Genomic DNA, 20,376 nt, shown 5'->3' with positions numbered 1-20,376 from the left:
TAATCTCCTTGACATGTTCCAGTCTGGCTTTATTCAAAATTGCAGCACTGAAACAGCCCTGCTGCGATGCGCTGCATATACTCGATTCGGGGGAATTGTGCCTTCTGATTCTTCTTGACCTCTCTGCAGCCTTTGACACTGTTAATCACAACACCCTCCTTAACACTCTTCAACAGAGAATGGGTGTGGAAGGCACAGTACTCAAATGGTTTGCCTCATTCCTCTCGGACAGATCCCAAATGATCAAGATTGCGAACAGTCTCTTGTCTCCACTGGTGGTTGGTCAAGGTTCTATCCTTGCTCCCACTCTGTTTAATCTCTATCTGGAACCATTAGAGAGCCTCCTAAGCAAATCTGGAATCCTCTACCATCTCTGTGCGGATGACACCCAAATCTACCTGAAGGTGTCTTCCTCTCATGATCTCTCACTACTCAACTCTACTCTCAACTTTATTCAAAACTGGATGTTAGTTCACCAACTCATTCTCAATTCCTCCAAAACGGAATTCCTCCTCTTGTCTAGCTCTCTCTCCCCGCCTCCTGTTTAATCCTGGATGGATCAGTTGAATTTAATCAACAGTAAACCCCTCATTGTTGACTGCGCTAAATCCTTAGGTGTCATACATGATAAAAGACTCAACCTAATCTCACACATCAACTCCATTGCCAAGAGCGCACGTTATCAGCTGCGCCTTCTATGGGGAATTCGTCGGTTCTTCCTGGAGAATGACCTAAAAACCTTGGTCCAATCGCTAGTTCTCTCTAGACTGGATTATTGTAATTCTCTTCTGACTGGCCTTCCCAAACCTCACCTCTCCCCCCCTCAAATCCGTCCTCCATTCAGCAGCTCGCTTAATTTCAGGATCCAAACTAAGTGACCACATCACTCCTATCCTGGCTTCCCATCGAGGCTAGAGCTATTTACAAAACGGCGTGCATCACCCACAAAGCTTTGCACTCTTCCTCCTCTCGCTATCTGACGAATAAACTGAAATTGTCTGGAGGCTAAAGACCTTCACGGAATGCGGAAAAGTTCCTGCTTGAGCCCCCATCCTTCAAAAGGGAAAAATTGATGGCGCAATCGTTCTCAGGTAATGCGGTGAGAATCTGGAACTCGCTTCCTCCTTTGCTCCGTGCCATCACCTCCATCAAGATCTTCAAAGCGGACCTCAAATCTCTTCCATTCCAAAGACACTTTCAGAACTAATTACATCCTTCTCAGACCCCCCCAGGAAGTTCTTTAGTCATTGTAAATTTGTCATATACTTATATTTTTGTTTGTACATTCTGTGCTTGCTGTGTATGATATTGTGCTCCTTTTGCCTGCGTTGTTTTGATTCTATGGCCTGCTATTTTTCGCCAGGAAGTTCTTTAGTCATTGTAAATTTGTCATATATATTTATATTTTTGTTTGTACATTCTGTGCTTGCTGTGTTTGATATTGTGTTCCTTTTGGCTGCGTTTTTTTGATTCCATGGCCTGCTATTTTGGTTTGTTCCATTTTTGTAACAGTTCTCTCAGGTAACGTAACTGGTTCTGTTGTATAGTGCTCTGACACCTTCGGGTAAAGTCCGCGCTACAGGTTGCCGATGTTTTTCCCCTAACGGTGTCTATCAAAAAAGCCGAATTAAAGTGAGGTAAAACAAGCTAATTTCTATATTGACATTATTCAGCTACATATTTGCCTGTTCTAAAAATGGCCGCTACGGGGGCTATTACAATTATACGTTTAATGCCTATGCAAAGAAGTCAATGTGCGAGAAGGGTGATTGCTAGGCTTTTTATCCAGCAGTTGACAAGTACGATGGAAGATGCCATTTAATTGTAGGTATTTTAGGCGGCCATTTTGTAAAGGAGTCTTCTTATTGTATTGTATCTCTTTTTACTCGATCATCAGCAAATATAAAGATCATTAAGAGAACAAAAACCTATAATGAGAAATATAAATGATTAAAATGTATTAATTCAATAGCTATTGACCTGTCGTAATCGGAGAAAGGTAGATCTTATTCACTGTTTATATTTAATATTCAGCTATGCTATACAAACGGCATCCTTTGTTATTCGAAAAAACATAAGAAAAAAAAACGAAAACACATTGTAATACACTGACATTCGTTCTTCCCTTGATCTTTTTAAATTCAAACAGTCTGTGTAATGGGTCGTTCATCTCGCTGCCTGCTGAGGCTGAAACTCCGTCTTAAGATGGCTGGTACTTTGCAGCTCGTGGCAGGTCACTTTTCTAGTGATTCGTAAACACGTTTGACAGTAGCGGCTCTTGAGCCGCAGCCGAGGCTCCAGGCTTTGATCAGGCTCGGGCGACGATGCCCAAATACTGCAAGGCTGCCCATTGTTACAACTGCGCTGGACAACTTTCTGCGGACAACCGCAAGCTCAGCTTTTACAAGTGAGAGCTACGTGGAAGTGAGGAGGGGGAAGCAAAGCAAAAACCACGTCTGGGGCACTTTTTCAAAGGGAGGGGGCATTTACAGCACAGGTTGTACGCTTTAAGGAAAAAAAACGGGACGTTCAAAAGACCGGTAGCGGGATTTCACAGCTCGGGCAATAAGTGAATGTCATTTGAAATCGGTAGTCTTGTTGGCTGCTGCTTTCAGTAGACGAGTCTTTGCTTTGAGGGGCAAATACTAACCCTGATATTGGGAGAGAGGATAATTTTCAGCTGCCAGAACAGAGGTGAGATCACTCAAGATGTGGCTTTCAGAGAGGGGCAGGATATTTTCTTTGTATTCTTGTGGCCCTTCATTTAAAATTAGATTATTAAATCAGTCAACCAATAAAACTCATTGGATGAACTGTTATGTCCGATCAATAATGGAGAGGAGTAGAACTCTGCGAGCTGAATGTGTAGCTGTGGCCTCCTTACGCTGGGTCCTCTCTTAGTGGGGCAGTGCCAGACCAAATATGTCTCTGATTAAAAGGCTGGGTTTGCTAGTGCCCTTGTTCCTCACCCTCGTTATAGTCATGATAGGTGAGTAGTTCTCAACCTGAGAAATGACCGCTAGCAAGGAATCTTTTTTAATTGGCTCCACCTCCTCAGTTGATTAATGTGGTCACCCTGTTCTTTCGTGCCCCCCAGATTGATGTACTTAAGTTACACACTAGTGTTTTTAATAATCATCTTTGCTTTTTATGGGCTGGCTTGGCAGCGCAGCCAGACAATTATGTGATCATCACTAGCGAGGGGAGCCCGGAGTATATGTTTTGATTAGGAAGAAGCTGTATGCTTCCACAAAAAAGTGTTTACCTTTAGCTGCTGTGATCTTTTTGTTTGTTTTTTCAGCTACCTAAGCTTGAACTTTAAGGGGCACACACATGCCATTGGAATTCTGATTGTGTCTTAGATAACCTAGATAATGTATGTTGTTTTTTCAATGGCAGCAGTACAGATGGGAGGAGGGCAGTCATTAACCTGTATGGATTTTTTGGTCTGGCTTGCCACTGCAACTATCACCTGATCTTTTAACCTAGACCAATATTATTCTATAGTTCTTTGCTTTCACACAGATGCATATTCATCCCCGTGCTATTTACTTGTAAAGTTTAATATTACCATACCACATTTCTTCAAATCAGACCTATTGGCATTGCCAATGCCTATGCCGCAAGCTGACCGTGGTCTGTTCTTTCTCTGTATTCTGGGAGATTTGGAGGCTGCAGTACTGCTCCATTGATGCTATGCCATGGTCCTGTGCTGCCTAAGGTGCCTTGCGTTGTGTAACAGTCATTCGTCCAGAAAGATTCATGAATCTATTGTCTGACCATGAATTACGTCCGGATTCAGTGGTCATCGGACTTTATGGCAGAATTCTCTTGGAGAAATCTCATCCCAGGTGCCCTACGACAAGAAACTAGCACTTTCCTGAGGGTGACCACATGACCACTTATGTAGAAACAGCAGTAGATACAAGAAACGGAGAAGCCATCTCCGTAGCCTCAGCCCTCAATTCCTTCTGCCATCCTGCCTCTCGCTGTTTTTTCACCAAGTGAACACAGACAAGGTAGTGGACCCTTCCTCATATCCACATTAAGAGAGGCCTTTAAAACTCCTGGAGCCTGTCCCTTCCAGTGGTATGGCAATTTTTTTCTTCTATGAATGATTCCGTTTCAGCCTTGTCCGCTTTTGTCACGACCTACTTTCCTAACCATTTAGTGCTAGGAGTGGCCTAAGGTTATACCCTGGAATTCTCCAACATTCTTCTGGATTTGGGTCCTTGCTGATTTATTGGTTTGGTGACCTAAAGAGGTGTCTCATTTCCCAGCAGGGTATTGCTCGGCTGCTGAAGAAGCAGGCTATCATCCCTGTTCACTAAAATGAATAGGAGTTATGTGTAATTCTTCTGGTGCCCTAGCCAGAAGGGTGTTTTTGGACTCATCGTAGAGTTGAAGATAGTCAGGCGACATCTCACGACTGTCACCTTTTGGATGGAGTCACTCCAGAAGATGAATCCTATTGTGGAACCTGGGGAATGCATCGCCTCGATCCACCTATAAGTTGCTTACATCGACTTTCTGATTCTGCCTCCTTACCAGGGATGTCTTTGATCTGTGATTATCTTGAGACAGTAGCAGTTGAAAGACATTTTCTTGAGTCTACATCTGCTTTGAAAGTGTTCACAGTTGTGTTGACTCTTCTGTAGGGTAGGACGATTCTAGTCTACTCCATATATTTGGTTTATTGGCTGACTCGTGCTCCTTCTCTTCAAATGACTCAGGCACACAAATCTCTAGTCTGTTTTCACCTCTGTTCCTTTGTATGGGAAATGATTGCCCAGGGGAAGGCGGATAATAAACCTCCTTTCTTGGAATATTGCTGGGAAACTACCTGGACTCTCGCCACGCCACGGACCTCGGACCACGGACCTCTGCTGAATCCTGCCTGCTAAGCCGCTGCTGCTCGCCGGACCCGCTGCGCGGGTCCCGCTTCGCGGTTTTAGCAGTGTGTGGAACTTTGCCTGGGGCTTGTTGGGACACCGGCAGGGCTGCGAGGGTAGAGCGGGTGGACTCTGAGTTCCAGGAGTCCCCGCGCGCCCGTGTCAGCTGGGCTCCTCTCCCTGCCGGCCGCGCCCCTAACACAGCGGTACTTAATTACCTCCAACCTCCACACCAGCGGGAAACTACCTGGACTCTCGCCACGCCACGGACCTCGGACCACGGACCTCTGCTGAATCCTGCCTGCTAAGCCGCTGCTGCTCGCCGGACCCGCTGCGCGGGTCCCGCTTCGCGGTTTTAGCAGTGTGTGGAACTTTGCCTGGGGCTTGTTGGGACACCGGCAGGGCTGCGAGGGTAGAGCGGGTGGACTCTGAGTTCCAGGAGTCCCCGCGCGCCCGTGTCAGCTGGGCTCCTCTCCCTGCCGGCCGCGCCCCTAACACATCGGTACTTAATTACCTCCAACCTCCACACCAGCGGGAAACTACCTGGACTCTCGCCACGCCACGGACCTCGGACCACGGACCTCTGCTGAATCCTGCCTGCTAAGCCGCTGCTGCTCGCCGGACCCGCTGCGCGGGTCCCGCTTCGCGGTTTTAGCAGTGTGTGGAACTTTGCCTGGGGCTTGTTGGGACACCGGCAGGGCTGCGAGGGTAGAGCGGGTGGACTCTGAGTTCCAGGAGTCCCCGCGCGCCCGTGTCAGCTGGGCTCCTCTCCCTGCCGGCCGCGCCCCTAACACAGCGGTACTTAATTACCTCCAACCTCCACACCAGCGGGAAACTACCTGGACTCTCGCCACGCCACGGACCTCGGACCACGGACCTCTGCTGAATCCTGCCTGCTAAGCCGCTGCTGCTCGCCGGACCCGCTGCGCGGGTCCAGCAGTGTGTGGAACTTTGCCTGGGGCTTGTTGGGACACCGGCAGGGCTGCGAGGGTAGAGCGGGTGGACTCTGAGTTCCAGGAGTCCCCGCGCGCCCGTGTCAGCTGGGCTCCTCTCCCTGCCGGCCACGCCCCCTAGTTCACCTTTGTACATCTTCAAAAGAAGCAGTCTTTCCCGCTGCGCGGGAGGGCGCCGGGAGAAGCCCGGGACAAGGGCGGGACCGTCTGTGGCCGTCCGGGGCCGGAGGAGGCCGGGCTGGGCCTGACCTCTTTCCTTGCAGTCCGGAAGATATTGTTCATTACATCTTGGACATGGCAACAGAAGAAGAAACCCCAGGTAAAAAATCCAGATTACGTAACGGTTCCCTGGAGAATTACTTTCCCAAGAGGAGCGAGGGTGAAAAGGATTCTATCCTAGCAGAGCGCAGGGCAGAGCGGCGTCGCTCTGTTGAGAATATGAAACTTAGACCCCTCACTGATAGTTTACTTGAACTGAACCGGGAGGGTGATTCGAATGTGCTAAGTGAGGATAACGTAAGTCAAGATGGAGTCCCCCTATTGTTTCGTGACTTTGTAGCCACTCCTTGTTTGCCCACGGACAATATTATAATTGTTTCACCCACTGCTAGTTGTAATCTTGTGGCTACTACACCTAAATCTAGGAAGCAGGAAGTTAAGTCACTCCCTGCAGCCCAGACCCACCGACCTCCCCCTAGTAAAAAAAGGAGGAAACAAAGGGTGGTATCAGGTAAAGCAAAAACACTGCACGCTGATTTCGGTAAAGGGTCAAAAACTCCGATCACAACTGAGACTCTTCCAATAGTAGAGCAGGATTATACACCACAGGTAGCTGTCTCACCGGTTCATTTTCCATCTTTAGCAACCATACAAGATGAGGCTCCTGATAACATCAATAGAGTCACCCCACCAATTACTTCACCACTACTTCCCCCCACAGTGTCAGGGAATTTGGAATTTTTGTTGAGAACTCTCCTTCTACCCATCAATGAGTCTATTAAAAAGGTGGAAATTAGGTTAACCATATTGGAGGCCGCCATAACTAGTATGTCTATCCTTACTAAAAATAAAGGAAGTGTGGCGGTGCACCCCATACCCCCTCCTACTATACCACAAAGGGAATCTAAAACTTCCTCTACACCTGCTCTGACTAAACAAACCTGTCAGCCTCAGGGTGGAGCTGTGCCCCCAATTCATAATACGCCGGCGCCTATACAACCAAAAGCACCAGCGACTGAATCGGGAGCGGGCCCCACCAAATCATCCCTAAAAGCTTCGTTGAGTAACAATCAGATCGCAAACGGGGATGGTGGAAAAAGTAGAATACCTCATAAAAGGGTCCCACAAGTAGAGATTCCCCCAGAAGCTGTGCCTTACGTGGTGATTTTAACGGGGGTCCCGCAGTTAACTGAAAATAAGAAGGAGGGATATGTCGATCTCAAGAACAAAATTATCCATTGGTTGCGGCTACGCAGGCCGATAGCACCCAACATAGATGGGGACATAGTTCATGTCAGACGGATTAACTGGCTGGGGAGTAGAATTAAAGACATCGAGGGGGACCTAGTGGTGGTTAATTTTAGAGACCCCCGGGCAGTTGATTACATCCTAAATTGGCCACCTGGGAATGGGGAAACCTGTATTGTCCCACGGGCTTTAACATACTTTTACCCCAGGTCAGAAGTCACCAACTATACAAATTCAAACAGACCACAATCTTACAGGCCGCCCCTTACGCTACCCTATACTAATAATTATTCCCAGTATGGGCATCAGTTTACTAGGGTGCCTGATCTACATTCCGCCTGGTTCATGGTCCCCCATAGATCTATGCCGAACCAGGGCTCCAGTATGAACCACCTGAGACCCTTTACCCCGTTGGATACCTACAATCGGTTTTCCCAGCTGTCAGGGCTGGAAGACTGTGATTGAAGTTGGGGGCAGGGGGGGGGGGGGGGGAAATGATAATGAAAACGATAATGAACTCCCTGGGGATGCGGATTCTCGTTCACCTTCGGGTAGCATAGTTACTGAAGAGGTTAGTCTACCCATAGAACATATGGCGATCACCAATGCAATAACTGAGGATTCGAGTCTAGCCGGGCCCGTGATGAGTATGGTTGGTTGCCTTGCTTCCCCCACTTTATTGGCCCAGGAGGGGGGGAGCCCTTTGAGTAGGGTGGTTAACGAGAGTTTGCCCAAGGTGGGTCACACTTTTAAGCCTAGAGGAAGGCGGATAATAAACCTCCTTTCTTGGAATATTGCTGGGCTAAAGAGGAAGCTAGAAATCCCGGAGTGGCACACACTTATTGAACAGTTTGATGTCTGCCTGTTCCAGGAGACATGGAGTTTTGTCCCACTACATAAATCGGGGTATACTACCCACTCTGTCCCCGCAGTAAGTAAGGGGAAGGGTAGACCATCGGGCGGTCTCATAGTTTGGATAAAAATAGATCTGAACTGGGTGGTCACAAGCCATATTGTGGAGTGTAATGATATACTCCACCTTTCAGCAAGAGGACGGGAGGATGTCGCCAGGCTTGACCTTTTTAATGTTTACGCGAGAGGGACACAGGGTGACTCTCCCTCTTTGACCTTATCAGCCCTGGATTCGGCTTTAGCCAATTGCCCCTGCTCAGTTAAAATTCTTGTGGGGGGTGATTTTAACTGTACATTCGAACCCCTTCTTGGAGACGACCCCTTAGGAATCGAAGAAGAGGATGCAAAATGGTCCATCCCAACTCTTTCATTGCCCCCTATTAGGAAGTGGTCACCTAGGGCCATACAAATTAATGCATTGACAAGGGACCACAAATTAAGAGCCCTTAATGGTAGGACTATGTCTGATCAGTTAGGGGCTTTGACCTTTAATAGACTCTCGGGCCCGTCCCGAATCGATTACATCCTAATGGATGTTGGGTTCTGGCCGGACCTAATTGATATGGAGGTCGTCCCAAGCCAGGATAGCGATCACAACCCCCTGTGTTGCAAGTTCAATTGGGGTGTTCTGAATGATAGGCGAGCAATTGTCACCTTAAAAACAACTAAAGAAGTCATCCCATTTAATAATAACCGTAGGTTGAAATGGGATAAGGCCAAGCTTAATGAGGGCGATATAGGAAGCATCAAAGCGATGGTTGAGGGATTGTCTTCCAACTTAGAAATCTGGGTTGATGAAAATCGGACCGTCAATTGCCATCACCCCTCCCTTGACTCTGCCTATAAAACCACAATAGATCAAATTGGCCAATTTTTTATCTCGAAGGGGAAAAGTAATAGGGCTCCTGCTATACCCCCTACTCTATGTAAATCATGGTATAATGATCATTGTAAGAGCAAAAGGAAAAAATTGACAAAAGCTCTGCTTTCAGGGGACCCTTTACTGGTTAGAGCGGCCAGGAAGGATTATCTGAAAGCATTATCATTGGCCAAACGGGAGTGGGAGTAACAGCACTGGCAGGATCTTTCCAAGGCTGTGAGTAGTAGGAACCCGAACCTTTTTTGGGAATTGGTTAATAGAACAAGGCAGAGCAAATCGCAACCATTGGCTGATCATATAACTTGCCAGCAATGGTTTACTCATTTTTCATCCCTATATGGAGACTTGGAGGAAATAACTAGTCATGGGGTGAATAGCCTGGGTGAAGGGGACCTCGTAGATGATAATGTCCTTTTATTTTCAACCGCAGAAGTAGTGATGGCGATTAGACACCTAACCCCTAAGAAAGCCGCCGGGCAGGATGGGATCCCTGGAGATCTGTTGATGGCGGAGCCAGAGGCCTGGGCCAAACTAATTGCAATATTAATGAATCTGATTACGAGGGGACATCAGGTTCCAGATTCTTGGAAAGGGGCCGAGGTAGTCACGGTGTATAAGAAGGGGGCCAGAGATGACCCTGCGAACTACAGACCCATCAGTCTGATAGACATAATCCAGAAAGTGGTCGGCAGGGTCATCATTTCAAGAGTAGGCGACTGGATAGAGGAGGCTAGTATCCTCTCCCACTTACAAGCGGGGTTCAGAAGGAAGGTAGGTACGATGGACCAGGTCTTTCGCCTTTTTGCCATCCATTGGAAGGCGGTTACCATCATGAAAGGCAGTTTGTATATGGCATTCATCGACCTCAAAACTGCATTCGACCTGGTCCCTCGTACAAAACTTTGGGAAATTCTAGGAGAGATGGGTTTTCCCAGTGGTCTTCTGAGCCTAATCGTAAAGCTGCACGAGGGGAACTATGCGAGGGTTAGATGGGGATCCCAGGGGCAACTAACTGACAGGATCCCAGTGCGGAGAGGAGTACGACAGGGCTGTGTCATGGCTCCGACCCTCTTCTCCCTATTCGTAAATGGAGTGGTTGACCATCTAAAGGGGGAGGATTCGGATGCCCCATCCCTGGCGGGGGAGAGAATCCCCACACTTCTCTTCGCTGACGACACCCTATTAATTTCCAAATCCCCGGTGGGCTTACAAAAACTCCTGAACCGGTTTAGCTCCTTCTGCACTACACGAGGCTTAATAATCAATACATCAAAAACCAAATTGATGGCTTTTGCACCCTCAAAAAGATTCAAAAATAATTTTGTGCTCAACAATGCCCCCCTCGAGCTGGTCGAGTCTTTTGACTATCTTGGTGTCCGGATTAACAGCCGCATGACCTGGAAGGATCATCTTTCCAAAATGTTATTGAACCATCGTAGAGTATCCGGGGTGACGCTGAAGGAGATCCGTGAATCAACCAGCAAACCGGTCTCCCCAGCTATGACCATCTATGAGGGACAGATCCTTCCTGCAGCACTCTATGGCTCCGAACTTTGGGGGTTCGAAGGGGTTTCGGATTTGATGAGAGCGGAAAACAATTTTTTTAGGAATGTGGTAGCTCTCCCCGTTTCCACCCCAATGATCCCACTAAGATTAGATCTGGGCAGGAAAACAGTAAAGGACTTGGTGAGGCTACGCCCGTTGCTATTCTGGTCCCGCCTAAGAAGAACTGAGGAGCTCGCTAAGTATGCAGAAGGGCTGGATGAACTATTACTACTGGACACAGGTAAAAAAATAGGATGGCTAAATAATCTGAAAGATTTGGCTTTTAGCTTGGGTCTAAGAGAGGCATGGGAGTCGCAATTACCACCACCCAAAGATGTTATAAAAAAACTATACTGGGATTGGGTACAGAGTAACGCTACGAGGCTTACGAATGTGGGTTCACTTACTGACCAATTTTTGTCAATTAAGTGTGTGCGAAAATTGGAACCCTTTCTCGACTTAATAACTAAACCAATGGATCGTGCACTGTACCTAAAATTGCGATATGGGACGCTCCCGGTTCATGACTTTACGGCGAGATGGTCGAACACAGATGCCCGCTCGCGTGCATGCCCCGGCTGTGCGGCTCCTAAGGAATCGGTGGCTCACTTGTTTTTTGCCTGCCCAGCCTATAAAGGGGCGCGGAAATTCTGGTTGAAACCCGTCTGTAGGGAACCAGGGCTGAGGTGCCATAGCCAGGCACTACGTGTCCTCTCTACAGACTCTTCATCAGCCAGTATGATCTGTGGGGTGGCAAAATTTTTGGGAAGTGTTTGGATGACACGTTCCCGCTTATTGAAACTACACTCCGGAAGTTCCATAAGCTGAGGACGTAATTAATGCTATTAAATTGACGAATGTGGTGTTTTTATTGTAAATTACATAATTTTAATGGTATTTTGAAATGTTATGTATATGTACTCTTTTATGGTGATAAATTGCCGAATAAAGATATTCAAACAGATTGCCCAGGAATCTGAGCCTCTCACGTGCAAGCGAGGAACATTTATCAGAGGCCTTTGAGACCTGCATGCATGCATCCTTCCTCATTCTGGTTAGTGAAAATGAAGTCTTGTTTGAAGGGGCTTGTAAGTTACATAACTGTTTGGGTTCTGCTAGCATAATGCTGTGCTCTCGGTGTACATGGCCTTTTCATACTTGTAGTGATTTGTCCCAGGTTGCAGCCGAAGCCCCTAGAGTTTTGGTCTTGTTGGAATTCAGATTCTGTTTATTATGGCCTGTCCATTCCAGTCTCCGGTTCATTGGATTGTTCCTTCCAGTGGTGGTTCATTCTGGGCAATTTTTCAGAGAAATTGGACTTGGAACGACCACAAACAATGGGTTTAATGATAGATGTCAGCAGAAGGGCCTGGCGATCTACATTGGACTTCTAGAAAGCCTAAGGATTGTGCTCTCCTACTAAGTCCTCTGCATCGTCCATTTCTAAGGAGCTGTGACCAGTGTGAATGATGTACACTTTCTCTGTCGTAATCAGAGGGGGGTACCTTCTGGCATTGGTAGTCAACACAGTGACCAAGTCAATCATAAGATCTGGTGTTCTCTCTGTCAGCTAGTTAATGATCACCTTGCTTGGGCTGAGTCCAGTCTGCATTTGACTGAATTCTTATATTTACTGGGGTAGAAAATTTACAAGCTGATGTGCAGGTGCATCAGTTTTTTCTTTGTGGGAACTTTTCACTTCTTTATGTGATCCACCAGGAGATTAAGACTCGAATGAGCCTGCTGAGGCTGACCCTCTTTGCAAGCCTGCACAATGTTCTGGTCTGTGGTCTGCACTGATTTATCTTGTGCTGATCAGGCTCAAGTTGACTTTGTGCCAGTGCTCCTCTCCCTTCTGTTGCCTTCTGTTTAGTTCTGGGCAGTTGAAACTGACAGCGTGAAACCTGAACATAAAAGACTGTTGAAACTGAGTGCGTCCTTGGAAGTAGCAGAGGCCCAACAATCCACATGTCCTACACCTCTTATTTCTTCCCCCACTTTCATGCAATGCATTTTCGAAATTCTCATTTTTCTGAGGAATGGATGTCAGTTGAGTTTGGCTTCCTACTCTCCAAGGGCGAATTTGTCATCATTCTGGATGTCTATGGGCCCTGTTGTTGGCCTTCGTTTCTGCTTATTTCTTCAGACTGATCTGGAGTTTTGGTTTTGCCAAACTTGTATTAAACATTTGATGCCTTTTTGGGATTTCTGTTTGTTTCTATGAGGTCTTACAGCTAGCCCCTTGGATCCTCTGCAGGATGTTTCCTTGAAATTGTTTAATATCAAAGTCGTGTTACTGGTTTGCATAATTTTGGCTAGGCATTTGGAGGGACTTTGGTTTCTGTTGCTCATCAAACCCTGCCTCCATGTGAGTCTACTTATGCTTTCTTCTGCCTTCTGGCAAAGGTTCTTTTGCTGTTTTATCTGTCCGAGGTTGTTGTCTTTCTGACTCTGCATGATGAGGTTAGCGACCTAGCTGAGTCCAATTTCCATTGTTTGGGCTTTGGTCATGCGGGGCATAATTAACTATCACCCAATGATCATGTCCATATTTCTGAGGCCTTGTTTGTAGCTTTTGATCATGGATGTATGAGTTAGAAACCGACAATCTCCAGTCTTGGTGATTCTGTGTGGTATTCAGTCTCACTGACCTATTAGTAGGCTACAGTTCTTCTTCTCTTTGGCATTCAGTACGAGTACACATATTCAGGTGAGGGTGGACTCTGTCTTGAGAGAATGCAATGGAGTCACATGGTGGATATTTGCAAGTACGTCATTTAGGCTTCTCCCAACCTCTTTATTTCTTAATCAATTCCAACGTCTCCTTCGCTTTGGCCATACTTGGTGTGCCAGCTCTCCTTGATTTGAGACATCCTGTGTTGTTATGCTTGTCTTTCTAGTTTTTTTGTTCTCTCTTGTGTATTGTATGTTTTCGTTTATTTATAATCTTTAAGCGCGCACTCTGTGCTTGAGACATGTTTACCTGTAGGGAATGTGACTAGGGAAAAGTACAAGCAGGTAATACGTTGATCCTTACTAGTAATCTTCATTACACAGAATCCTGAATTATGTCCTATACGTTTCGCATCCGACTCACCCTTCCTTGAGGGCTGGTTCCTGGTTGGTTGTTTTTGGTACTTGATATTTCAGGACGTGCACTTCGAAGGCAAAACCCATGTGGAAGAATATACTCCAGACTTCAGATAAATAATGGAGGAACATTTATTGCAAGCCACGTAGCTGTGGGATATCTGACTACAATACAAATGCTAATATCTTCTACTCCAGTTTAAACATTCTTACACTTGTAACAACATGATCCACAGTATGAGGAGAGAAGTAGATGACTTATCACACGACAGGCAACACACAACCATACTAAGATAACCGGGAAAACAAAAGATAAGTTGAACAACAACGCACATAACGGAAAACTGCAGACACATTCCAAGACGCATCTTCTCGTCATTAACAATAAGACACACTGCAAAGCTAAAGCAAAAACTGAGGACAAGAGGAGGGGAATAATCTACAGTCAAAAAATATAGAACAACCTTAAATCGAACTAAAATAGCAATACCATGTACCAAAAGAAAAGTGGTTCTGAAAATACATCTTACATATGAATAAAGAGAGGAATGGTAACCAGGAATGGATTCTAGCGCACAACTAGATGTAAGTCAAAGTAATGTGAAATTTAGTAACTGAGTGCTCCAAGGAAGAGGGATAGGTTACCACTCTATCCCACAAAAAACCCAAAATAGGATTTTGAGTCTAACAAAATCTTCAACAAATTTCTCCCTGAGCTCTACAACAATGTAAATTTAGTATACGTATACTCTAGTCAATCAAGGGTGTTGAGCTGACTCGGGGGTAAACACTGCTCCCTTACCTGCCGCCTTGTTCCTGGCCTGTGTGGTTCTCCCTCCCGCCGCCGCTGCTTCCCTCTACACTAGCGCGGCCGCCGAGAGGGGGGGGGACTACACCTCCTGAGTGCCCTTGCGGCCGGAAGCCGCCTCCTAACATCCTGCGCCCGGAGGCGCTAAAAGAAGACAGGAGTCCCCGCGTCGCGGGACCGCGCGCGGGTGGCGACGGGCTAAGCCCGGGACAAGGGCGGGCCGCCTGTGGCCGTCCGGGGCTGGACAAGGCTAGGCTGGGCCACCCCCCTAAATTCCATCAGGAGGTGAGTGCCACCACCATACTATGGGGAAACGCCCTGTTACAACTAGTTCCAAACCGCCAACCGCGCCCACTATTGAAAGTATGCTTGAGGAAGCAGTTAACATGGTTAATATCAAGATTAAGCTAACTGAAAGAAGGCTCTCTACGTGCCTACCTGCACCCATCTGCCATCTATCAGGTGAAGCAGATCAGGCCAATAATCCTCCACCTTTCCCATTGTCACCTGAAGTTCAGATTACCACCCCCAGTCAACGAGATATGTCATTCACGGGTCCGGTACTTGTCACCCAAAACATTGTCGCTGATGCCGATTTAATTGTCATAGCATCTCAATTAGGGTCCAACACGGATATCCACGTCAGCAGCGGGGACCTGTCCCGTGTTACAGCGACTGAAGGGGGTAAGAGGAAGAGGGGAGCAACCAAACCTACTGCCTGCAAAAGGAAACAGCCGGCTCGCTCGAAAACTCAACCAACCCTGCAAAGTATGTGGAAACAGGGCCCAATCGCTATAACCTCAGGGGCAACAGAGCTAAGAACTAACAATACTGTGGACTTGACTGGTGCAAATGGTAGCTATTCAGCCCATACACAAACTGACCATATGATAACGTATATGCATGGCAGAAAAGGGGACTTTCCTATTGATTCTATAACAGACTCTGTCTATGACCGCTTGAAAGGGTTGATTGATAAACAATTTAATGCTTTATTTAAACGGTTGGACAGACTGGAAAGTATCGTTAAAAATCCCGCAAAAAATAGTAGTAGTGTGAGCACTGTTGATAAAACAGCGGGGGGGTTAAGTCAGGTGGGAGCATCCAAACACGCTGCATCACAGTTGGGGGGGTACGTGCCTAACCCCTATTGTTAATGTTGTTTGTGAAAAGGGTTGTAATTCTAAGGAAAGTTGTCCCCAGAAGTCTACTTTAGCCTCGATGCCCATCCTAAATTTAGCAACAGCTGGTGGAGGGCTAAGTTGTAATCTTAGTATTAAAAGTAACAGCCAGTCACAGAAGCAGGCATCTGCATCCTCTGCTCCACCTGCTATTGTGCCTATAGGAGGAAAACCAGCCCTAAAGATGATTTTATTGAGGCTAAAGATGTGCTTAACATACCCCCAGAAGCCTGTCCTTACGCTATAATTTTAGCTGGTGTCCCCCCATTGAGGAGAGATGATTTAGAATCCTGGGACCAACTTAAAAATAAGAGCTTAGACAGGTTAATAACATATAAAGGCTTAGGGGTGGAACACACCAACGATATTTTAATGGTGAGACGTGTAGGCTGGGTGGGGTATTCTGAAAAGAACATCCCAGGTGATTGTATAATCATTAATTTTAGACGCCCCCTCATGGTGAAATGGTTATTAACAGACGCAAGTTAATTATAACACTGTCCCCACACATATACAATCCTTACCATTGGGTTTCTTTTATAAACCACCATCAGGCCCACGTCTACAGGCGATGACTACATGGTCCACGCAGAATAGGCCAACACGCTCTTCTAGTTTAGAGGGTTCCTGCAACATCTTTCCACCAACCCTGAATCTACAGAATAGGTTTGCCTCACGAACCAACAGTTCCCTACTATACCTGAGCCAGCAGACCCTGTAAGAACAAGTATTGTTCCTAGCAAATCTATAACTTCAGAGTCCAATTTGAAAGTATTAAGCTGGAACATAGCAGGTCTAGGATCGAAGCTGAATTGTATAGAGTGGGTTGACCTGGTTAGCGGCTACGATATCCTGATGTTTCAGGAGACGTGGTGTACAAAATAATTGTTTTTGGAGGGGTTTGTGTGTTTAAATAAAATTGCAGACAGACCACAAATAGGCCGACCGTGTGGGGGGCTGTCCACGTGGTTGAAAATATCGGCCAAAGGCAGCATAAAAAGTCTAACAACAAACAACGCTAACTTTCAAGCTACCATTCACACGTGGAGGGCGTCGATTTGTTTAATACATTTTTATAACAGTGATTTTATGTCACGCCCAAACAGTAATTTTATTAACTTGTTCGAATTTATAGATGGGCTGAGCGACGTGCAGAGGTATGGCAAAATAGATGGTATACTCTTAGCTGGGGACTTTAATGCACGAATGCCAAGGGATACGGAAAACACCTCCATCACACCAGTTGGAGTGAGCCCATGCAGAAGAGGGGAGGAACTTTGTAATTTTGTATTACAAAGAAACATGATTAATACTATGGAAAAATCTGGCGTCCACCCAACTGCGGGACCGCTGCCTACCTATAGAGGCCGCGGATGCTCATCAATTATAGATTATGTTTTTATTTCATCCTCACTATAAAATGTTTTAGAAAAGGCTGAGGTTTTATCTACTAGTCAAGGTGACCACAATCCTATTTTAACCATCATTAGACTGTGTCCCAAACTTATTATCCAACGCGAAATTGGGGCCAAAAACCTCATGGTGACTACAGATAAACTTAGGCTGGTATGGAGGGGGATAGATAATAAAGCCCTCCCTGAACGCACTATAAGGACATATCCCAAACTAGTAGACATATGTTTGTCAAGCAGCTCTGTAGGTAGGGAGATCATTGAGGCGTTTAGTGGCCTCTTTATTGGTATTAAGCAGATAATCTCAAAACCAGTCACTAACACAAGTAAGATCCCCAGGTGGTTTGATAGTTCTTGTTCCCGGGCCAATAGAGACCTGCGTGAAGCATTAGCGGCCACACCCAGGGATGTATCCTTAGTAAGATCTCTTAGAGCACGCTACAAGACTGCCACCAAAAAACGATCAGATGAGCTACTTATAACACGCTGGGATAATCTAGTTAAGGCTGCCTCCCTAAAAGATATAAATACATTTTGGAGGGAAGTCAAAAACATGAGGTCTATGGATACAAATATCACCCCCATCAGCAATATATCTAGCGAGCTATGGGAGAAGCATTTTGCCGGAATTTATACTGCCCCCTTAACATCAACTAGTAATACTATCGGTAGTCAAGTTTTATATTTTACCATGACTATAGCCGAGGTCAGGAGGCGTTATTCCAAAGTTTGGGCAAAAAAAGCGCCAGGTCCGGATGGACTATCCATCGACCTTATTAAACAGGAGCCGGACCTATGGGCCCCCCCTTTTATGCAATGTTTTTAACAATTTGACTAAGGCAACCATTCCGAGCACATGGTCAACTAGTATAATCGTCCCCATCTTTAAAAAAGGGGACCGAGCCAACCCCAGCTGCTACCGTCCCATCTCTCTGATTGATAACACCTTGAAGATCCTGGGTAGGATAGTTTTTAACAGAATCAGGCTATGGGCGGAAGACAATCTAATTTTAAACTGTTGTCAGCTGGGCTTTAGAAGTAACATTGGAACTGTTGAACAGTGCTTAAATTTGAACCTTATTTTAGGGAAATATGTGGTAGCAAAAAAAAGCTCCTTTTTATCTAAGTTTTATGGATTTATCCTCCGCATTTGATATTGTTAACAGATCACGGTTATGGGAAATTCTTTTAAATTATGGTTTGGATGAGGCACTGGTTGGTTTTTTGCCTTATCTGCATAGGGATCTGAAGGCACGGGTGGGGATAAATAATGCCGGGGAAGTTTCTGGGGACATCGTTATTGGCCGCGGGGTCAGACAAGGTTGTGTTCTGGCCCCCCTGCTTTTTATCCTTTATATCAATGAACTACACAACTCCCTGTCAAAAACTTATAAGGATGTCCCAAAGATTAATGGAAAATCACTGCCCGTGCTTTTATATGCAGATGATGCGGTCCTTATGGGACTTACACCAAATGCACTGCGCATTTTAGTCAAGGGATTTGTGTCTTTTATGGCGGATCTTGGTATATGTACAAATTAAAAAAACTTTTATTATGAGCTGTGCCCCTAAAAAACACTGTATTAAATCCATCTCAGTGGGTAATGAATTGTTGACATGCACCAGCACTTTTCCCTATCTGTGTTTAGTCTTCTCAGACTCTGGATCTTGGAAAGCCCATACTGCCCATAGTAGATGTAAATTAACTAAAGCAATAAATTCTGTAAGCAGTCTACGAAAACCGAGATATTCTGAGGTGGTGGTCCCGTTGTCCCAGATATATAAATCTCAATGTGTTCCGACAGCCACCTACCGGGCCGAAGTCTGGGGGCACGCTATTTGTAGCGGGATTCAAAGCGAAGGGAATAGGTTTTGCAGGAAAATTCTTGGTGCATTTATATCAGCTCCCAGTTATATTATCCACAATGAACTGAATATACGATATGTGGAGGATTTTATTAAGTCTCGTCCAGCTATATTTTGGGTGAAAATATGACAAAATCCAGTGGCAATTTTGACCAGAGATATAATTAACGACTGCCTCAGGTGTGAAAGAGGAGGCGCTATACCCTGGCTAGCCGCAGTAAAAGAGAGTTTAGCCAGTGTAGATATGGAGAATATTTTTAACCACCCATTAGAAGCAGAAAGAATAAATATAAAATCAGTCAGGGGGGCACTTTATGATTTGTACCATAAAGAAAGACAAGTTACTGAGCATAAAAAAACAACTGTTGACAGATATTTGCCCCTCTTGGATACACCTAGTTTTCAACATACTATGCCACAATCATACCTTAGAAAGAATATGGGCAGTTGGAAAAGGAGCCTACTTTACCGCCTTAGGGATGGAAGCATCAAATATTCTCTTTGCTTCCCAATAGGTTTTAATAAAAACCTAGAGCAACTGACCTGTCCATGTGGAGATGGTTGTAAACAAACTCTGTTACATTTTCTATTTTTTTGTAACTCTTATGTAACCTTTTATGTAACCTACACTAAATGGTATTTGGTCGCATATTTTAAAGCCCGGGGTATAACGGATTTTAGACTTGCATATTTTGAATTATTAAAACTAGGAAATGACGATCTGATTTTTAGAGTAAGCTCATTTCTCCAAACTGCTGTACGTTCCCGTGCCTCAATGAATGAACCCTAATACGGCCGCCTCTATCACATGCCTCCACATATCTCTACTTTAGTGAAGGGTGACCAATTGTATTTTGATGCTATGACCTATAGAGAATATACTGTGGATCTTGTAGACTTATGTTTTTATAAGCAGTCATTGCAGTTACACCGCAGATCTACTTTAACCTATCATGAAGTCTGTATGCAATCTAATGCACTCTATTCTTTGTGTATGATCACATAATCGTTTTTTTATGGGCTCTTTTAAGTTTTCTTATTTGTATTTTCAATGTAAATTATTGCTGCTGTTGCACAGATCCATTTGTATTATGAAGCCTCAACTCTACCTATTGCACTTTATTATTATCTGCTGATTTGCACAAACTGTTCAAGTTTTACATCTGCACAAATTTTGCACAAATGTCATTTTTGCTGCTAGTGTTATATTGTTGTAATGTGTATTTGTATTTATATTGGATAGTATTGTATATTTATATGTTTTTAATTTTATCATACCTGTTTGGGGGTGACGAATTGTACTTTTATGGATACTTTTTTATCTGAATAAAGATTATTCAATCAATCAATCTAGTCAATCAAGGCCAATG

General features: G+C 45.3%; 1 protein-coding gene across 2 annotated transcripts in view; it reads left to right on the top strand.

Annotated features, from left to right (window-relative positions):
- The first annotated feature begins 2,184 nt into the window (after window positions 1-2,184).
- The window catches only part of LOC144781933 (THAP domain-containing protein 5-like), a 136,666-nt gene continuing 118,474 nt past the window's right edge, over window positions 2,185-20,376 (top strand). Inside the window, exon 1 of one of the 2 annotated variants that reach the window (XM_078661019.1) lies at window positions 2,185-2,407. In XM_078661019.1, coding sequence (XP_078517145.1) covers window positions 2,325-2,407 — 83 coding nt within the window. In that variant the 5' untranslated portion in view covers window positions 2,185-2,324. Of the gene's footprint in view, window positions 2,408-2,437; window positions 2,695-20,376 lie in introns of those variants that run through there. The other variant, XM_078661020.1, reaches the window with a different exon arrangement.

This window comes from Lissotriton helveticus, chromosome 9 (genome assembly GCF_964261635.1).
Source record: "Lissotriton helveticus chromosome 9, aLisHel1.1, whole genome shotgun sequence".
NCBI lineage: Eukaryota > Metazoa > Chordata > Amphibia > Caudata > Salamandridae > Lissotriton > Lissotriton helveticus.
The sequence above is the reverse complement of the archived record's forward strand: the minus strand, read 5'-3'. Positions and strand labels throughout refer to the sequence as shown.